Source organism: Pelodiscus sinensis, chromosome 14 (assembly GCF_049634645.1).
Source record: "Pelodiscus sinensis isolate JC-2024 chromosome 14, ASM4963464v1, whole genome shotgun sequence".
NCBI lineage: Eukaryota > Metazoa > Chordata > Testudines > Trionychidae > Pelodiscus > Pelodiscus sinensis.
Genome location: NC_134724.1, coordinates 34,972,374 through 34,989,888, shown reverse-complemented (window position 1 = coordinate 34,989,888; position 17,515 = coordinate 34,972,374). Strand labels below are relative to the sequence as shown.

Sequence of the window (17,515 nt, the reverse complement as noted above, 5' to 3'; positions counted from 1 at the left end):
CTAACCTACCTAGGAATGCCTGTGAGCAGCTGTTGACTAGTTGCCACTTCACGTGGAACGGGCTAACTCCCCTGTGCAGTGGGGGAGAGAATACAACTGAGGAGGCACATGCCTCAATCTCTCAAGTGAACAACTCTATTATGTTTGCACTTGTCAGACACCTTTTGACTGCATTCCAAGTGATGTTCAAGATGCACATGCCATTGCTTCAGGCTCTGTGAAAGATTCCGTGCCTGGCAGAGCAGCAGGTGAGGTCAACAGGGAACAGATATAGGTTTGTTTGGTTTTTGAGAGGTGGGGAAGGTGAGGGGGAGGAGGGAGAAGATTCCTAGAGACACAGATAAATGGCACTATTTGTATTGTATTACCATATCACCTTGAAGTCCTAGTCAGGATCAGGACCTCTACTTTGTACAACACTTATTAGTAAATGCAAAGGTGGGATTTCTGCCCTGACGAGCTTATAAATAGCATTTATGTTTAAAAAAATGAAAGACGTCTCCGTTTAAAAGCTGCCCCCCCCAAAAAAAAACCTACTTAATGCCATGTATGTTGTCTATGGGAGAACATAGGCCCTCATTTACTGAAGTTCTACTGTTAGGGTGTAAACATAAATCACACAACAGAATTGGGCCAGTAAGGGTACATCTACACAGCACTGTTATTTCGGAGTAACTGACGTTATTCCAAACTAACATAGCATGCGTCTACACTACAAGTCTTTATTTAGGAGTCCTCCAGCTTGACATTACTCCTAACTCCAATTCATGGTAACTCATTTTACGAGGAGTACGGGAAGTCGAGGGAAGAGTGTTCTTCCTTTGACTTCCTGCTGTGAATACAGCAACAAAAGCCGAATTAAGCTACACAACTGATGTAGCTGAAGTTGCGTCACTTAATTCGACTTTAGCCCTGCCGTGTAGGGGTCCCCTAAGTGGTCAAGCAAGCACACAACTAAGGGCATAAATTATATCCCATTCTGGGGCACAGTGAAACTAAGCACAAGCCTACCATACCTCATTCCATTATCTACATTGCTGGGTAATGCAAAAGGGCCAACTGGCACAACACATTTAGCCTTTGAATTCTAGTCAACTTCAGTGAACATCCCATCTAAGAATTCTGCAGCTAGCCACTGAACATCCCATCAAAATTCTGCAGCTAGCCACTGAACATCCCATCTAAAAATTCTGCAGCTAGCCTTGGAAACCATCCCTGTTGCTGGATAAATTCAGAATGGGCTACACAGTTAATAGCAAGTTGGCTTTATCCAAAGCATATTTTAACTACTCACTTTGCTCTTAAGAAATTTCATTTTCTGGTTTTCTCCTCCAATATCAGAGGCAACAAGGACCAAGCTCAGTTCAAACCTGTATCTCCTTTATTAGGTCCAACTTTACATTACATACATTGGGACTCAATAAAGAAAGACAGTAGTTCAAATGTAATAGTTTAACATCTGTGTCTCCAGGTGACTGTACAATCAGAGCATTAAGAAAATGCATGTGCAGCCCATCTGGAAGAAAAGAGATAAGGGATTAGTTTAAAAGGATTATGTTAAGCAGACCGATACTTCCACACCATTTCAGGTGGTCTCAGGTAGTTCCAGACCATATGGTGTTCTCCCCCCCCCCCATCATTCAACCAACACACTGCCTGGTTCAACACACACTAATTCTTCAGGCCCAGAAAAGCAGTACCAGCACCAATAACCCAGCATTACTTCCTGCTTCCTGGGCAGAATGGAGTTAGTGACCTCCGTTTTTACTCGTTTAAACAGGCCAATTTGTTGAAGTTGTTACAAATAGATTAAAATTCAAAGTTTGAAATGCTTTAAGGTTATATACATCTGTAACCTTAAATTCAGCCTTTTCTATAACCTCTCATTTCCCAAGAGAGAAGACTGTTTCTAACAAACTGATGTGCATCAGTTGCATCATCACTAAATGTTGCTATGCTTCATTCTGGACTACATTTTAATCCACATTTACATTCAGTGGCTGGAGCTTATTTGTTATGATGGATAGCCACTTGCCAGCTGATGGCCTTTTATCATCAAGATGTCAGCCAGTGATGCAGCAACATAAGCATTAGCTAATGTTAGACAATGGGGAATTTATTACTCTAAAAAACAGGATTTAAGATCCTGATTCAAGTTATATTGGGATTTCAGAAGATACCAGTTTTCAGTTTTTAATCTTAAACCAGATCCATCACCTTTAAAGCACTGAAAACAGCTCCTTCCTCTCCCTCCTCCCAGAATTCAAGCCTTAGCAATTAGCATAGGAGTGGGCAATAATTTTTGCCCAGTGGCCACTTCAAAATTTTTTGAAGTAGCTCCAGGGCACCCCCAGAAGGGACAGAGCCTATCCCAGACCATGATTGGTCTGGGGGTAGAGGAGCCCCTTTGCCCCCCCTTCCCACTAGGCACCCATGCCCTGGAAGAGGTTTGGCATGCTCCCCCACCCACAGTCCAATCAGGGCCGGGGGGGGGGGGGGGGGGGGGAAGAGGAGGAGAAGCCTCCTCCCGCCCTGTGAGGAACACATAGCATTTTGTGGGCTCCTCGCAGGGCCAGGGCAGGGAGAAGGAAGCTTCACGCAGCTCTACAGCTCCCAGGCCCTGATTGGCCTGGGGGCAGGGGAGCAGCAGGGCCTCCACAGGCTGGATCCATCTGCTTGGTGGGCCACATCCAGCCCGCAGAGGCCCTTTTGCCCACCCCTGGGTTAGAACCTAATCCTGCAAGCACTGCACAGGAAATTACTGAAGCCAACAGGAGTTTTGCCCACAGAACACTTAAGCAGTAGTTACAATATAAAATAGACTAGTCAACTATGTTGTAAGCAAAGTGTCCCCTGCATCATTGCTGTGCTTTTTAAACAGCTGAAGGGGACAATGCTAGTTTCAGCATTGGGTGGAGTCAGATCACACTTTGTGGAAGTGCAGAAGATTTATCCTTTCCTTCACTAGCAGCTTCAATATTGCTGATTGTTGCCAGCAAGGAGACAATTACTTCCCAGCATCAGGAGGCACTAGTGTCCTGTTCTGTCTTCTGTTTAAAAGGGTTCAAAAGATGTTAAAAATGAAAATTAGCCTACTTTCATATGGGATGATTCTTGCAAAGGTTGCTGGGAAGCAAAAGTTTTATATTCTTTCAAGCAAATATGGTAACTGCTTATTTCCAAAGCAATAGAATCAAAGTTGCAACACTGAAAGGAAGGGAGTGCAACACTGAAAGGAAGGGAGTATTCTTTAAAGTGGAGATGTTAGATATTTTAAATTTTAGTAAATCATAACTGCAATCATTCTTAGCAGATATATGGTTATTCAATGTCCCCGGGGTTGGGACTGGCACCAGTGCACTTCTGGTCCCACTCCCAGGGAGCCCCCTACCAGCCTACGCTGCTGCCTCTGTCACAGGCAGCAACATGAAGTGGCAAGCGGGAGCCAGTTTAAAAATCAGCTCCCCACGCAGAGGAGTTCCTGTCTGCTGCCCTGAGCTGGGACAGGACAGAACCAGCCTGCCAGTCCCAATTTTAAATGCAGAGCATGCAGGGAGAGTGAGAGTATGTGTGTAGTTAATCAGGACCGTTAACTGATAAGCAATCATTTAGCCAGCAAGCCACCAATATCCCTATTTTAAAGGCTAGCAATTATGTCAAACATCTAAAGCACTGAATATAGCCCCCCAGTCAGCAGAAATACATTGTGAAAGCCTATTTAAAAGGTTATTTCACTGTATTTTTTTAAAAGGAATAAAAAAGTTCAGTTCAAATGAACAGCCTCAGATTTTAGTAGCGATCAAACTGTCAACATATGAAAAATAAAAGTTTTTCTCCAAGTATCTTCTTGCCATATGAAACAAATGCATTTTTATTAGAGGTGCCACCTTAAGTTTTCCAATTAGGAATGTAATCTAAGATTCTTGAATTTAGAAAGGCCTTTCTCAACCACCTTTCATTTTTAGAATGCATTAAGAAACTCCGGTGCAAATATTTCAACAACCGAATGTTACAATGGCACCTATTCTAAAAGCCTCTTTCCATTTACTACTACACCAGTCTCACCCATAGCCCCTTTGATTTCTTTTCAGAGAACACAAGTAGGAATTGGATTCTAGACACCCTCATTCTGTATATATAACTAAAAGAGAACTTGAAGTCTTCACAGAGCATAGCCTTCCAGTACACATTCAATTGTCTTCTATTGCCAGGGAGGGTAAATCCCAAGAGTCTTACCCATTAAGCATGCATTCCACCACTCTTCTCTTTAGGAATTCCTTATAGCCAAGGAAGACAACTACACACACTCAGAAGGTGCTTAGAGTGCATAGTCCATTTCAGGTTCTAGGAAGATATGATCCACCTTACCAATTATATTTATGCTTTGTCCAAGCCCAGTTCCTCTGGAGTGGAGATTCCCAATTCATTTAAAGTTGGTCTAAGTTCCTGGATAACATAAGGGTAGATTTCCTTGTGAGGGCCTGCCTTGTCCTAATCAGGAGAGAAGAAAATTAATTCAATAGCAAAGAGGTGGTCCTGAAAAACATCTGCCTGCAACTAAGAACAGTGTACTCATAATATAATCTACACTTTGATCCACTTATTACTAGTGATAAAAATCTGCCCTCAATAAGATGGAAGGGTAACATTCTAGCATTGCTTAAAACAGTAAGTCAGCTGTGCCTTCCATAGAACATCTACACTAAAGTCTGCAAACCACAGCCTGTATTTATCTGGCTGGTACGAAGCACAAAGAGGTAATCTCAGAATAGTAGCTACATTCATTCATTTACTGCAGGGTTTTTCAAGTGTTCACTCCTTCCAACCCCACTACACAGTTATGTGGACTATTACACAGGCCACCTGCTTCCCATTAACAATCCACAGCAGTTGCTTACAAGGAAAATGAATGGGTGGGGTGGGATTTTGAGCAGCACAGAACCATTTCAATGGTAGCAGAGTTTTGCCAAAGCTGCATGCTTCAGAAAATCCCCCTTGTCTTCCCTCCCCAAGCTATCTGTAAAGAAACATACAAGCAGAAAACAAGGCAAAACAGTGCTACGTCTATAGATGCTCTGCAGACCAGTTTGAGGACTGCTTGTTGATTATTTTGAAATCTAAATAAGTCCTAAGAGAGTCCATTTATAAAACAAAACTTTTAGTGTTTTTAAAAAAGGGATTAAGGAGAAGTCAGCCCCCAAAAAGCCTTTCAAACAGGGTTTTAGGGAAGAAGTTTTGGGGAGAGATTTATAAACCACTCTCATACCTTACATTTCTCCAAAGCAAATATTTTCAAGAACCATCTCAGTGGCCAGTCATTCTGGCATATAGAAAGGAGACCAAAAATGGCAGGGTATGGAGAAAAGAGATGCAAGTTTAGCACAGTCACCTTTGTTAAACTCCCTGATAAAATACCACAGTTGTAATGAGCTGTTTGATTTTTACAGCCATGCTATTCATATTAATTTATTGTAAGTAGGTTTCAGATGATTTGGGAATAGGCGAAGTCTGAGATCTCCCTTACAAGATTCGTCCAGTACAGACACTTCTGAAAGTCAGGCCCCGTTAGCACATGATTCTCCCATAAGTTTGCCTCGTGAGTAAGAGGGAACATGATCCTTTTCTCAGATTACATAGTGTGGGTTACAGAGGCTCACTTCTTGATTGCCCTCTACTCTAAAGAGAGTGGTCAACAGAGGGGAAGGAAGGAGGGCAACAGTATCCAATGCATTTACACCTGTGATCCTGCACAGGAAGGATTTTCTGTTGGTAGTTAAATGGCAACAATTTGAGAAACTAATTTTGATCATGCAATCTTAGTACTGGAATTAGTGTTGGACTATCAGGAAACTGGGGTTTCCCCTGCTTAGGTGGGTGAAAATGCAACAAGAGCTAGGAAACTCATCTCCACTTTACAGCCTTTTCAGCAGTTTGAAGGCACAAGCAGCAGCATTTTCAGCATACCCAAGGAGACCACTACACTGACCTTTACAACTTCTAAGATGCGGACTGCAGTAGCAAAGTCATTTAACCTCCTGCATGCTCTCAAAGCAGCATCAATGATTTTTGGTTCTGGCACCAGATCATAGCCAACCAGCGTGTTCATACCTGTCAGAATGAGAGGACACGAATGACAACAACATGAGAACATCCCAATTATTTCACAGGTAAAAAAAAGGAGAGGGTTAGATATGGAACCTGTTGGGGGAGAGAGTCTTTCAAAGTTCAGTCTGGGTTCTCCACTCATCCACTTCCAACCCACCTCCTTGATATTTTTAACATATCTATCACCATGACAAGCAAGCACCATAAGACTCAATTTCAGTCTTCTCCCCCACACATTCCAGAACTACTCCCCACATCTGTTTTTTGCTCTTTACTCGTCTCTTGCCATTGCTGTCTAATGCTGGTCATGTGACTTTATTATCTATGAAAGCTTAACTGAAAAGGTGGGTTTCATTAAGCCACTGAGAACCAGTTCCAGCTATCCTCCTAAAAAGAGTCAGGTTACATACCTTGACATGTCATTCAGCTTTCATTTACAGAACCATTTCATTTAAACCAAACACCCTCAGTTACACTTCTACAAATGCATCAAAAGAAAAATTTGACCCATGTCTCTGTTCTACCTTTTTAACTTTTAAGCAAAAGAGTGATTCTTTGCCTTTTACTCTTGCAAGTCAACACTCTGCACGTTTAGGGGCACAAGTTTTAGTTTTAGGTTCCATAAAAGTTGACATTATAAAAAAAGCTTCAGGACTCAGATCAGTGGCTTAAAGCCACCTAGAAGAGCTATTATACAGGTTTCCAGTGATAGCCATTAAGCTATACAGTCAACCTCCAAAAGTTATTCCATTTGTGTCATTTTTCACACTCATTAAGCAACAGCTGAACTCAAGTTACTTTTTCCAAGGAATCAGTTTTTACTCAAGGAAGTGACAATTATCAGCTGTCGAAAAGAATTTAAAATGTAGCTGGATTCTTCAAAATTCAAGTACAAAACTGAAGTTAATGTGTCAAAGTCTAAGCAGGTATTGCTGCTGGACTGCACAATAACCCTTCTTCCACAGTTCATGGGTCTGCCATGAAGACACAAGAAAGTAAGGTCTTTGTGTACTAGCATCTTTGTCAGTCAGTTTGTACACGCTATAAAGTGTGAACTCCAGGTCTACTACATCACTGACCACCTTTAAATGCTGTACAAACCAGTCAGAATGAAGCAGTAAGTCACACAGACTGCACTTGGACTATACAAGAAAACCCCATTCCCTAAATCTCAAGTGTATTTCCTAGAAATGTCAACACCCCCATCACCATATGGTCTTTGTTAGCACTGAGTAAGCAAAGTCTACTGCACTGGAGGTTCCTGGGTTTTTAACTCCTTCACAGATGTCAAATAAGTGTAGCAGTTTTAAACACACAGACACTGTGGTTCAGTATTATAAAAGTGCATTTTTAGGAGCATTTCTGCCCTACGATTGCATAAGCTTTTACTTTCTGACCTAGATGTAATGTCAAATGGCCAGAATATTTCAAAGCAGTTTAGGTTTCCTCATAGTATCGTAGCCATAACTACTTCAGTTTCCTTCCCTTTTACCATACCTTTCCTTAGCTCCCAGGCATCAATATCCGGCTTGTTGAAGTATGTCACCCAGCGAGCATCAAATTCTTCATCTGACTCTTGCGTCCCATGAGAGTAGCAACGAGCATGCACTACAGCTGTGTGAGGAAGGAATAGGAAAGGATTGAAATGAAAATAAAGGAAATTTAGTTAAAAAATGTAGGCCAAGAGACTTCAGCTATGAAGTCAGCTCTAGCAGGACTACACAACAACTAGACACCCACAGCTGGTCCACACTAGCTGACACATGCTTGCAGGGCTGTGTCATTGCAGTGTAGACTTCCAGGCTTGGGATTTAAGACAGTGGGGGTCTATACACAAATGGCACAGTCCCACATCTCGAGCCAGCTGGCACAGGCCAGCCATGGGTTTCTCTTTGCTGTGTAGCTATACCCTTGGTCACGCTGCAGCAAGTACTGAACAAGTGACTCAGATCTGTACATTTAAAGTCTACGTGATGTGCTCTGTGCCAAGATAGTCTCAATAAAGGCCTGAAAGTGCTTGCTCTCCCTTTGAAAGAGTAAATCTACAAAATGTTTACAAACTGGATTCTAAAACAGTTACAGTACCAAAAGAATCACAAGTAGTTGATGCTCAATAAGAGTGATCACCTTGAAATGGTTAGACTCTGTTGAACAATTCTTGAAGTCTTCCAGGTACCCAATTAGAAAAAGATATGTCACTGCAGTAATTTTTGCTCTAGAGCAAGCTAGAGCAAGCCAGCCAAAAACAAGATTCAAAGTTAAGGAAGCTCTATTTACAGCACATAGTTGACAACACTGTGAACATCATCTCTGTCTTCACAACAACGTTTATAAAACACTGTTAATTTATGCTCCAAATGAAATGATTAGGGAGGAAAAAGTAAATTCAACCCTTCTTGACACCCAAGGGCCTGTGGAAATTAATCAGAATAGCTATTTCACAATAGCACCCTATGTAGACATTTCAAAATAAAAGCATCTGCCAGGAAGCTATTGCAGAATAGCTACTGTGCTTTATGTTTACACCCTGCTTTATGCTGGAATGATTTCCCCACATAAGCCCTACAATTGCTTAATAATAGGGTTTGTAATCCAAGGAATTTTTTTTCTCATTTCTAACAGTAACGAACAATGGGAGGGAAGGACAGTTGATGACTCAGTGGGAGAAGTAGTAGAATACACAATTCTGGGTCACCAGGTTCAAGAGGGGATGAAAACTTGCTTTCAGTTCATGATTGTTCAGTAGCCTGTGTAAAATGACTTGGTGGCATTTGTACAGTGCCTTTGTGTACAACTATCCAGTCCCCCCCAAAACAGCTTTGCCATCTCCAGGGGCACATCCTGGAGGCATAACTACTTTTATCCAGAGTAAAGCCTGGGGTGGAGGCAACACTGGATAGCTATAGTAGTGGTAATGGAGTCAGCACATAACTTCAGTTCCAGAGATTTTCATCAAGTACTAAGTTTACACTGGAACCTGAATATGACAGTTTCTAAAAACCTTGTAAATGTAATAAAATAAAAAGTGGACTGGATTTGGAGATGAATTCCATTAACATGGTTGTAATTTAGTTTCCTCTCTTAATGGCACTATCACACAAAGCTCTCTCAATAGTAAGCAACAGATGAAGTAGCCATAGTAGCTAGCTATGGGACTAGTTGCTGCACTAGATTGGTCTGTAATCTCAAAAATTAGTTCTGCACACCCACAGTAGATACAAAAAATGACTACATAGATAAATAATAAAGCCCCATCAACTTTACACTGTGACACGCCAATTGCTCGTTTTTAGGGATGGCTAGGTTGGCAGAGAAAGAAAGTTAAGACTTGTTCCTGTCTAACTTAGATGCAACACATTTTTTCCCATATTGACAAAATTACTGTGAAATCGGGGGAGGGGGTTTTGCATATCTTAGTCTACATTTAGTAAAGTGCTATTTGCATTTACACTATACAAGTGTTTAATGTGTGTTATGGATCACCATGCTATAATTTGTTTGCGCACGCTGACTAGCTTTTTTAGCTTAAAGTAACACTAGGAAATTTAATTTACCATTAACCATGAAGCAAATATAGTTTTCCTAAAAACAGACTGACTTAAGACAATGGATCCTAATTTAAAAAGTTTCTGAAATACAAAGGAGTGTTCCCCTACAGGAACTTTATTTATTTATTTATATACACACAAATATAAATACACACACACCCCCACCCCACAAGTACTCTGGTAGCACTGTATAGACTAATAAAACATGTGCCCACGAAAGCTCACGATACCATCTACATGTTTTGTTAGTCTATACAATGCTACTAGATAATTTGTTGTTTAAGTTTATGCTGTACAGACTAACTCAGCTACCCCCTTGAAGCTTCTACACATATATGCTGAGTCAGACTACAGAGCTCAACAGAATGACCTGAGTGCCATAGATTCTTGCCAGATATTGATTCAGTACACCATTTGAACAAAACCTTCTCTCCAATGCTCCAAAACCGTAATAGATTATCATACCACTCAAAATAGGAATTATGAATGACTGATTTAGGAAAAAAAATAGAGTTCTTAAAGATACAGCTCTCCACAGTATTACATTGCCTTCCTGACAGGATGGCCATTGAACACCTTCAGACATCCAATTAGCTACAATTCAGTGCAAGCCAATTGAAACTCATTCTGAACTACTTCACAATAACCAGGCCACTGGTTCATCTAGATCAGACCCTTAATTGGCCTAGTCTTGATTTCTGTGCTTCAAACATAGCACATCTGTATAATTATGGATACTTAAAAGATTGCCAACGTAACCATATTTCAAACAATGTTCCTTATGTGTGAGTGTACTTGAATTTAAGATTAAAAGTGGAAATTTAAAAAAAAATTTGCTTTTCACTCCCAAACTCAGGCTGGAGTATAGGAGAGTTTTCTCAGGGATCAACCCAAGACTGTGGAATGAGCTCCCAGAGGAACGAAGGACCATCATAATTTTCACCGCCTTCCACTATAAGGAGTGGGTACATTTCTTGGACTTTGTTTTCTGATATATATAATGTATACTGTAAAATATTCTAAAATATGACAGTCTACTGCACACACTTTATCCAACGGAAAAGGTATCAATGCATTAAGCAATGTGGCTGTTTATTGTATTACTGGATGTTGCTTGAATATCATGGTGCCGAAAGTGATATTAGAACCTATATAGAAATCAATTAAATCAGTTTCACTTTCAAATTCTTACTGCCTGTGTTTTGAGTTGCAGTTACTGGAGCCCACTTTGTCAGATGGATGAAATGGCAACTTCAGTTTGGCAGAGATATATACACAGGCAAAAACAGGAGTTTTACATTGCTAGGTGGAAAACCAGCGTTAATGAGGCCAATTCAGTGGGAATGTGGCCCACTACTAACACTGGATGAGAAGGTGAGACTACCAAAAAGGGAAAAAATTACTTTTTGTAGTGAGCTAGCTAGCTATCCAGTCTCTATTCAGACCCAATCTGATAGTGTCAAGTTTGCATATGAATTCCAGCTCTGCAGTTTCACGCTGCAGTCTGTTTTTAAGTTATTTTGCTCAAGTATGGCAACTTTCAAGCAGGGATGTTAGATACTGGGTAATTGAATAGTCGAGTAACCACATGAATTATTGTTTGCTCAACTATTCTATAGTCCCCAGGGATTGGGGCAGCAGCCAGTCCACTCCCGGCCCCGCTCCTGGAGAGCACTCTGCCACCCTGCGCAGCTGCCTCTGTATCAGAGGCAGCAGTGCAGGATGCTAGACAGGAGCCAGTCCACGAGGGGCGCTAGTTTAAAAACTAGCTCCCCATATAGACCAGCTGCCTGCCACCCCACACTGCTGCCTCTGATACAGAGGCACAAGCAAGGGGTAGTAGGGGGCTCCCTGGGAGCGTAGTAGCTTCTGCCCGTGGGGCGCTTGTGTCTGCCGTGGACAGAGGCTGCTTCGTGGCTGCCTCCCCTACCCCCCATCCATGCTGCTGCCTGATACCTCTTTTAAGCCAGCTCACCCCCAGCACTAGCTCCTGCTTCCCCCTCTCCCCTTGCTGCCTCTTGATATAAATAAACCTAGGCTTATCGGTTAATCACACAGTCGACATCCCTACTTTCAAATCTGTAACTGAATGTCCAGTGAGGTTGAAGTGCTCTCCCAATGGCTTTTGAGTATTACTGTTCTGATCGGTGTCCATTTAGTCTTTTGTGTAGAGACAGTCTGATGGCATGGCTCATGTAATTAGGTCCCATGATGGTGTCACTTGGGTTGATATGTGAACAGAGTTGGCAACAGGGTTTGTTGCAGGGATTGGTTCATGGGTTAGGAAAAGGGAAATACAAGTTTAGATATTCTTATACAGCTACTTAGTTTAGCCTAAAACATTTTTGGGAAGGTGATTCTGCAAAAGTATCTGGACAGATCTGTATGAGGTAAGGATGGAGGCTTAGAAACATGAAAGGTCATTCCAAGCACACAAGGTAGCAAAAAGGGCAGCACACAGACTTCTGTGAAAGAAGATCAAAGGGGTAAGAAAATTATCACTGATGGAATCTAAAAGAGGAAGACAGAAGGGGTGTATGATACAGGATACCAAGGGCTTGTCTGGATGTGGCACAGCTGCATTTCAGCAGTGCTTGCTTAGACACTATCTGTCCCAACTAGGGATGTAAAGAAGCAAATATTTAATCGAACGGTCAATAAAAATTCTGACTACTCAATTAGTCGATTGGTTCTGCACCCAGCGCAAGTTGGGACTGAACTGAGCTGCCTAACTTGGCTGCAACTCTGCAATTTAAAACTTAGTAGTAGCCAGGGGGTAGGCAGCCCGGCTCCTACAACCTTTTACATTGCAGAGCCTGCCTTTTACATTGCAGGTGGAGTGTGGATTTTTTTTTTTACACCCTTGGCATAACTGTGTTGCTCAGCTTAATTTTCTAGTGTCGATCAGGGCTAGGTCAGAGATTTAAAGATGGGAACTTGAAAGCCACAAAAGAAAGATTAACCTTTTTAAGTTTAACCTTGATGAGCAATTCAAGGGAGTACACATCAATATACAGAATGATTAGCAGGAAGAAAAGGGAGGGAGATGCAACACATTTTATATACGTTTGAAAATAGTATGTATGATTTAATGGTAGCTTGGCTGTATAAGGAAACCACTTCAACACTGCAGAATATAAACAAGGATGCAGTAATACCAATTTCCTCAGTCCACTTTCATTTTCAAAAACGAAAGATACACCCCAGAATGACTCCTGATTCAAGTTTCCTGCCAATGCAGATTTGAGTTTGCAAGTAGTATATTTTTGCAGACAGCTCTGGAGAATTTGGAATAATTTCAAACAAGAGAAATGTATGTTGATTTCACAGTACCCCTATTCAGCAATGGCTCTCACCCTTTCCAGACTACCCCGTGGAGGAGTCTGATTTGTCCTGTATCCCCCCCAAGTTTCACGTCAATCAAAAACTTATAAAATCAGATAAAAAAAGTGTCAGAGCACACTATTACTAACAAATTGCTTACTTTTTCATTTTACCACAGAAGTATATATCATTTGAAATACAAATATTATACTTATGTACTAGACACTGAAAAAATAGAGCATAGGTGGATCTCCCTGGTCTGGCACCCTCGGGACCTGACCATCCCAGAAGACGGATTTTGCCAGACAAGGGGAGGTCATTTCTGGCCCCCCTGAAAGCAGCCCCCCTCCAGTCCTTGCCTCACTGCCGGCGCACCACACCTCTCCCCCCATAGTATAACAAGTCATATGAAATTTTAGTTTGAACTGACTTCACTTGTACATTTTATGTAGCCTGTTGTAAAAATAGACAAATATCTAGATGAGTGGATGTACCCCACCAGTATGTTGACCATGGTTAAGAACCACTACTGTACAGACATTTATGTTACCGTGCTACTTATTTGAAGATTAGTAAATGTTAACACTTGTTCTTGTACTCAAGATTTGTTTTACAACTGGAGGGAAAACATGTGAGATTAGCCATTATACATTTTTTTCATAATATTGGAAGAACAAGGAGAGCATGCTAGGCTGGTTTACACAATTTCAAGATTTGCATGCCACAGGCAGGTTAGCTTTGTTATAGAAAGACCCATATCGTGGTTGCAAGTGGTGCCAACTATCTTCAAATCAGAGTCACTGCAGAAGCGAATGGAGTTGACGCAAGCATGAAAGAGGAAACGAGTCGGGCAATATAGAGAGGTAGCTGCACTGTGACACAGGCCAGCTGGGCTGCCCCGAGCTCAGCGGGACCCCCTTGCTAACCTCGCCTAGGGCAAGGCGGGCTCCGCGTGGCCGGGCTCAGAGCCGACGATGCCCCCTCCGCCTTACAGGGAAGCCGACACAGGTGCCGCGCAGGCTTCACCTCCCTCTCCCCTTCAGCCAGCTCAATGTCACCTTCCCGCGGCGACCACGGATGCAGCTCGCCCCGCGGCGGGCGCGGCTCCGCTCCGGCAGGCGGGGGACCCCGGCGCACCCGGGGGGCGCACCCTGAGGCGATAGTTTTGACGGGGGCAGGGCGGGGTCCCAGCCCGGCCCCCCGCAGAGCGGCGCGAAGGCTTCGGCCGCGCCGGGTGGCGGGGCGGGCGGGGAGGCCGGGGCGCCTGAAGGGATGCGGGAAAACGGCGCGCGCTAGGCCGCAGGTGCAGCCAGCCGTCGAGTGACAGCGCAGGTCACCGCAAGGACACGGCGCTGCCGGGCCGGCCCAGCCCCGGGGCCCCGCCGCTAGACGCCCCGGGGCGGCGGGAGCGGGCGTAGGGCCGCGGCGCGGGGGAGCTGCGCGGCCGCGCTGCGGCGGCGCGGGACCGGCGTCGGCGGGGGCGCCGCTCGTCACTCACTCACCTGCGGCGGCCGGCAGCTGTCGGGCCCGCCGGGCCAGGCCGCGGAGGCCGGCGGCGGCGGCGCAGCGGTGAAGCAGGGCGGCGGCCAACATAGCGGCGCGGGACGGAACAACCGGGGCGCGAGGCTTCCTCTCGCCGGCCGCGCTCAGCAGCCACCACGCGCCTGGACCGAGGGCAAGGGGCGGGGCAGCGGCTACGGCGTCGCCGGGCGGACAAACCGCCCCCCCGCCACGTGACAGCGGCACCCGCAAGGGGGCGGGGCCTAGCGCAGGGGGAGCGCGGCGGCCATTTTGAAGTGAGGCGGGCGAGGAGCGATCGCTGCTGATGGGTGGGGGGGAGAGGTGAGTAAGCCAGACTGCCCCTCCCCCCTCAGCACCCCCTTTCCTGTCTCGCGAAGCGGGGATCGCAACGGGGGGGACTTAAAACCGCTCCCGCAGGCCAAGAGCGGGGGAACTGGGCTCCTCCCGCGGGGGGCGCCCTCCCGGGCAGCTGGCGGCGACTAACCGCTAGGCTCGTTCCTGGCGGGTGGAGCCGGCTGGCGCTGCCAGCTGCCCCGGGGACAGCAGCGCTGCCCGGCCGGGCGCCGCCTCCTGCTGCGGACAAGGCCCGGGGTGGTGGGGGGCACCGGCTACCCCCCCCCGGACTCCTCCCGCCCGGCCTGTTCCCGGGTCGCTGCGCTGGGACGCGGGGGGTGGGAGGGGCAAGTCTCCAGCCGGGTGCGCGCGGGGGCGGCCCGGGCGCTGCTGGGTGGGGCCCCGCAGACAGCAGGAGCGATGAGCGTAAGTGGGGCGGTTCGGTGCGCAGCCTGCTCATGTCCCCACTCTGGTGCGCGGCTTCTCAATACGCTACTTAGACTGCGCAGGCTTGCCCTGTTCCGCTGTGTGATTCCCTTCTAGAGATGCTGTGCTGCATGCTTGCCGGGATAATAAAGAGGATCGCTTTCCCCCGTGTTGGTGTGACTAGTATTCATTTGGAAGTGGCTTCTTCAACAATAGATTGGGTGAAAATAGAGTTAACATGCAAATAGAAATGTTCCCTCAAATAGAGCAAAGGAGCGCACACGCCTACGTCTACACTGCCTTTTTTGTGGCAGAAGATATGCAAATCGCGCGCTCATTTGCAGATCTTCTGCCGATTCTTTTTGCAGAAGAGGTTTTGCTGCTAAAAAGCCCCATGTAGATGTGGCAATTCGTTGGAAAAATAAACCCTTTTTCGCAAGATCCTGTAAACCTCATTTTTTGAGGAATAAGGGATCTTGTGTGAAAGGGTTTCTTTCCCACAAATGGCCAGATCTGCAAGGCTTTTGAAGGGCAAAACCTCTTTCCCAAAAAGGATCAGCAGAAGATTTGCAAATGAGAGCACAATTTACATATCTTCTGCCACAAAGGGCAGTGTAGACATAGCCCAGTAGAAGACCGGATGGCCAATGGGATGCAGCTTTTCACCTCTCGGTCACCATGTTGAAGACATCTTGTGTGTTGTGACAGAAAGCTGTTACCATTTAGTTTATGTCTTTCAGAGAAACCACTTGACAGCTTCACTTCCTCTAGCAGGCAGGTGTCTAAACCACAAGAACAAAATTGCTATGAACAATAAGTGACCTCTGACAGCAGGAGTTTCTGTAGAGCTCAAGAGTTCAGTAATGTTTGAAAATGAGCCATCCCTACCCCTAATATGGCCCTTCTAGGTCAGAGGTGGTATTGCTGCTCTTCTTTAGATAGAGGATTTCAGTTTCCAACGCTATTAGTTTTCAGCCCAGGTTTTCAAAAGGAAAGTGGAATCTACTCTCTTTGAGTCTCTGGGCCTTCATGTTTATCCCCAGTTCATAAATTCATAGAATAAGAAAGAAAAAAATGTATTTAAATGTTTTAATATTTTAAAAAATCCCCCTTCACCAAAAATCATCCTTTAAAAATGTGTTCTTTGTGGCTTTGTCTACACTGCTGGTTTTGCTGGCAGTGAGTATGCAAATGAGGCACGGATTAGCATATCACTGCACCTTATTTGCATAATTTATGCAGGCCCCAACAGTGTGCATAAATTATATAAACTATGCTAATCGGCACCTCATTTGCATACTCACTGCCGGCAAACCCGGCAGTATAGACATAGCCAACGTGTAGTTTCAGAACAGCAGCTCTGCCTCAGTTCAGGGATGAGGGCCACTTATTTGTATTAAAAATATAATTACCAGCAGGAATCCTTTCGGCTCTCATTGAATTTTTAAGACATTTTAGACATTTTCTCCAGATCACAAAGGAATTTGAGAAATTTATTTTTAAAAGACTCATAATTTCATCCGGGACATGTTATCTCACTCCTTAAATGTTGCAGTTGTACCCTGGCATCTTGCCTAACTCTACACCTTCTGATTCTGTACTAAGATTTTGCAGTTACCAGCATCTCCCAAGATTTTTCAGGCTCCTGAAACTCTTGTGGATGGAGGGTTTGTTTGTTTTGATTGCTTGGTTTTCAAGCCACTTCCATTAATTACACTGGTACATTTACAGGGTTTTTTCTTTGAAACCCTCCCCTCTGGACAATAGTTTCCCATTTAAGAGACTTTTCTTTATAGAGGAGAGGGCATTGATAATTGATGACTTTTCTCAGCAGAGATAACTCCCTCCTCTATCAAGACCCCAAGTTTCAGTGACAATTCTTGACCATTTTGGATTGTACTCATGTGAAGTCCTTCAGTGTCTTTTAGCTTGATAACAATGAAGCATGACGTATAGTACGGTGTTCCCCTGGAAACTAGAGATCTGCAGAATTTCCAGCTCCCGCCAGCCCATTCAATCAGAGATGGCAGAGCTGTGAAGTTGAAGAGACACATGACATCCCTTAATATGAAAAGGTTCTGTGGTATTCACCCCTGCACACTGTTGTAAACTACAGTGTTTTGCATCATTAGAGTAGTGTTCTTTGTATTTAAGGTGTTACTGAGGGTACAACCGCACTACCTAACATGGTGATATTTCTCTTGACATTGGGTCACTCCTAATGCTATTTGGGAATGTAGGGACTTCCCACATGAGAT

At 44.4% G+C, this 17,515-nt stretch overlaps 1 protein-coding gene across 1 annotated transcript; it reads right to left on the bottom strand.

Moving 5' to 3' along the window:
- Positions 1-1,359: 1,359 nt before the first annotated feature.
- Positions 1,360-14,677, bottom strand: COX5A (cytochrome c oxidase subunit 5A). The gene is made up of 5 exons (XM_075897423.1): positions 14,480-14,677; positions 7,603-7,719; positions 5,987-6,108; positions 4,369-4,491; positions 1,360-1,516 (listed from the first exon to the last, which is right to left on the bottom strand). Exons 1-4 carry the CDS (start codon positions 14,568-14,570, stop codon positions 4,378-4,380), a joined length of 444 nt encoding a protein of 147 aa, XP_075753538.1. The 5' UTR covers positions 14,571-14,677; the 3' UTR covers positions 1,360-1,516; positions 4,369-4,377.
- Between the last annotated feature and the right edge of the window lie 2,838 nt (positions 14,678-17,515).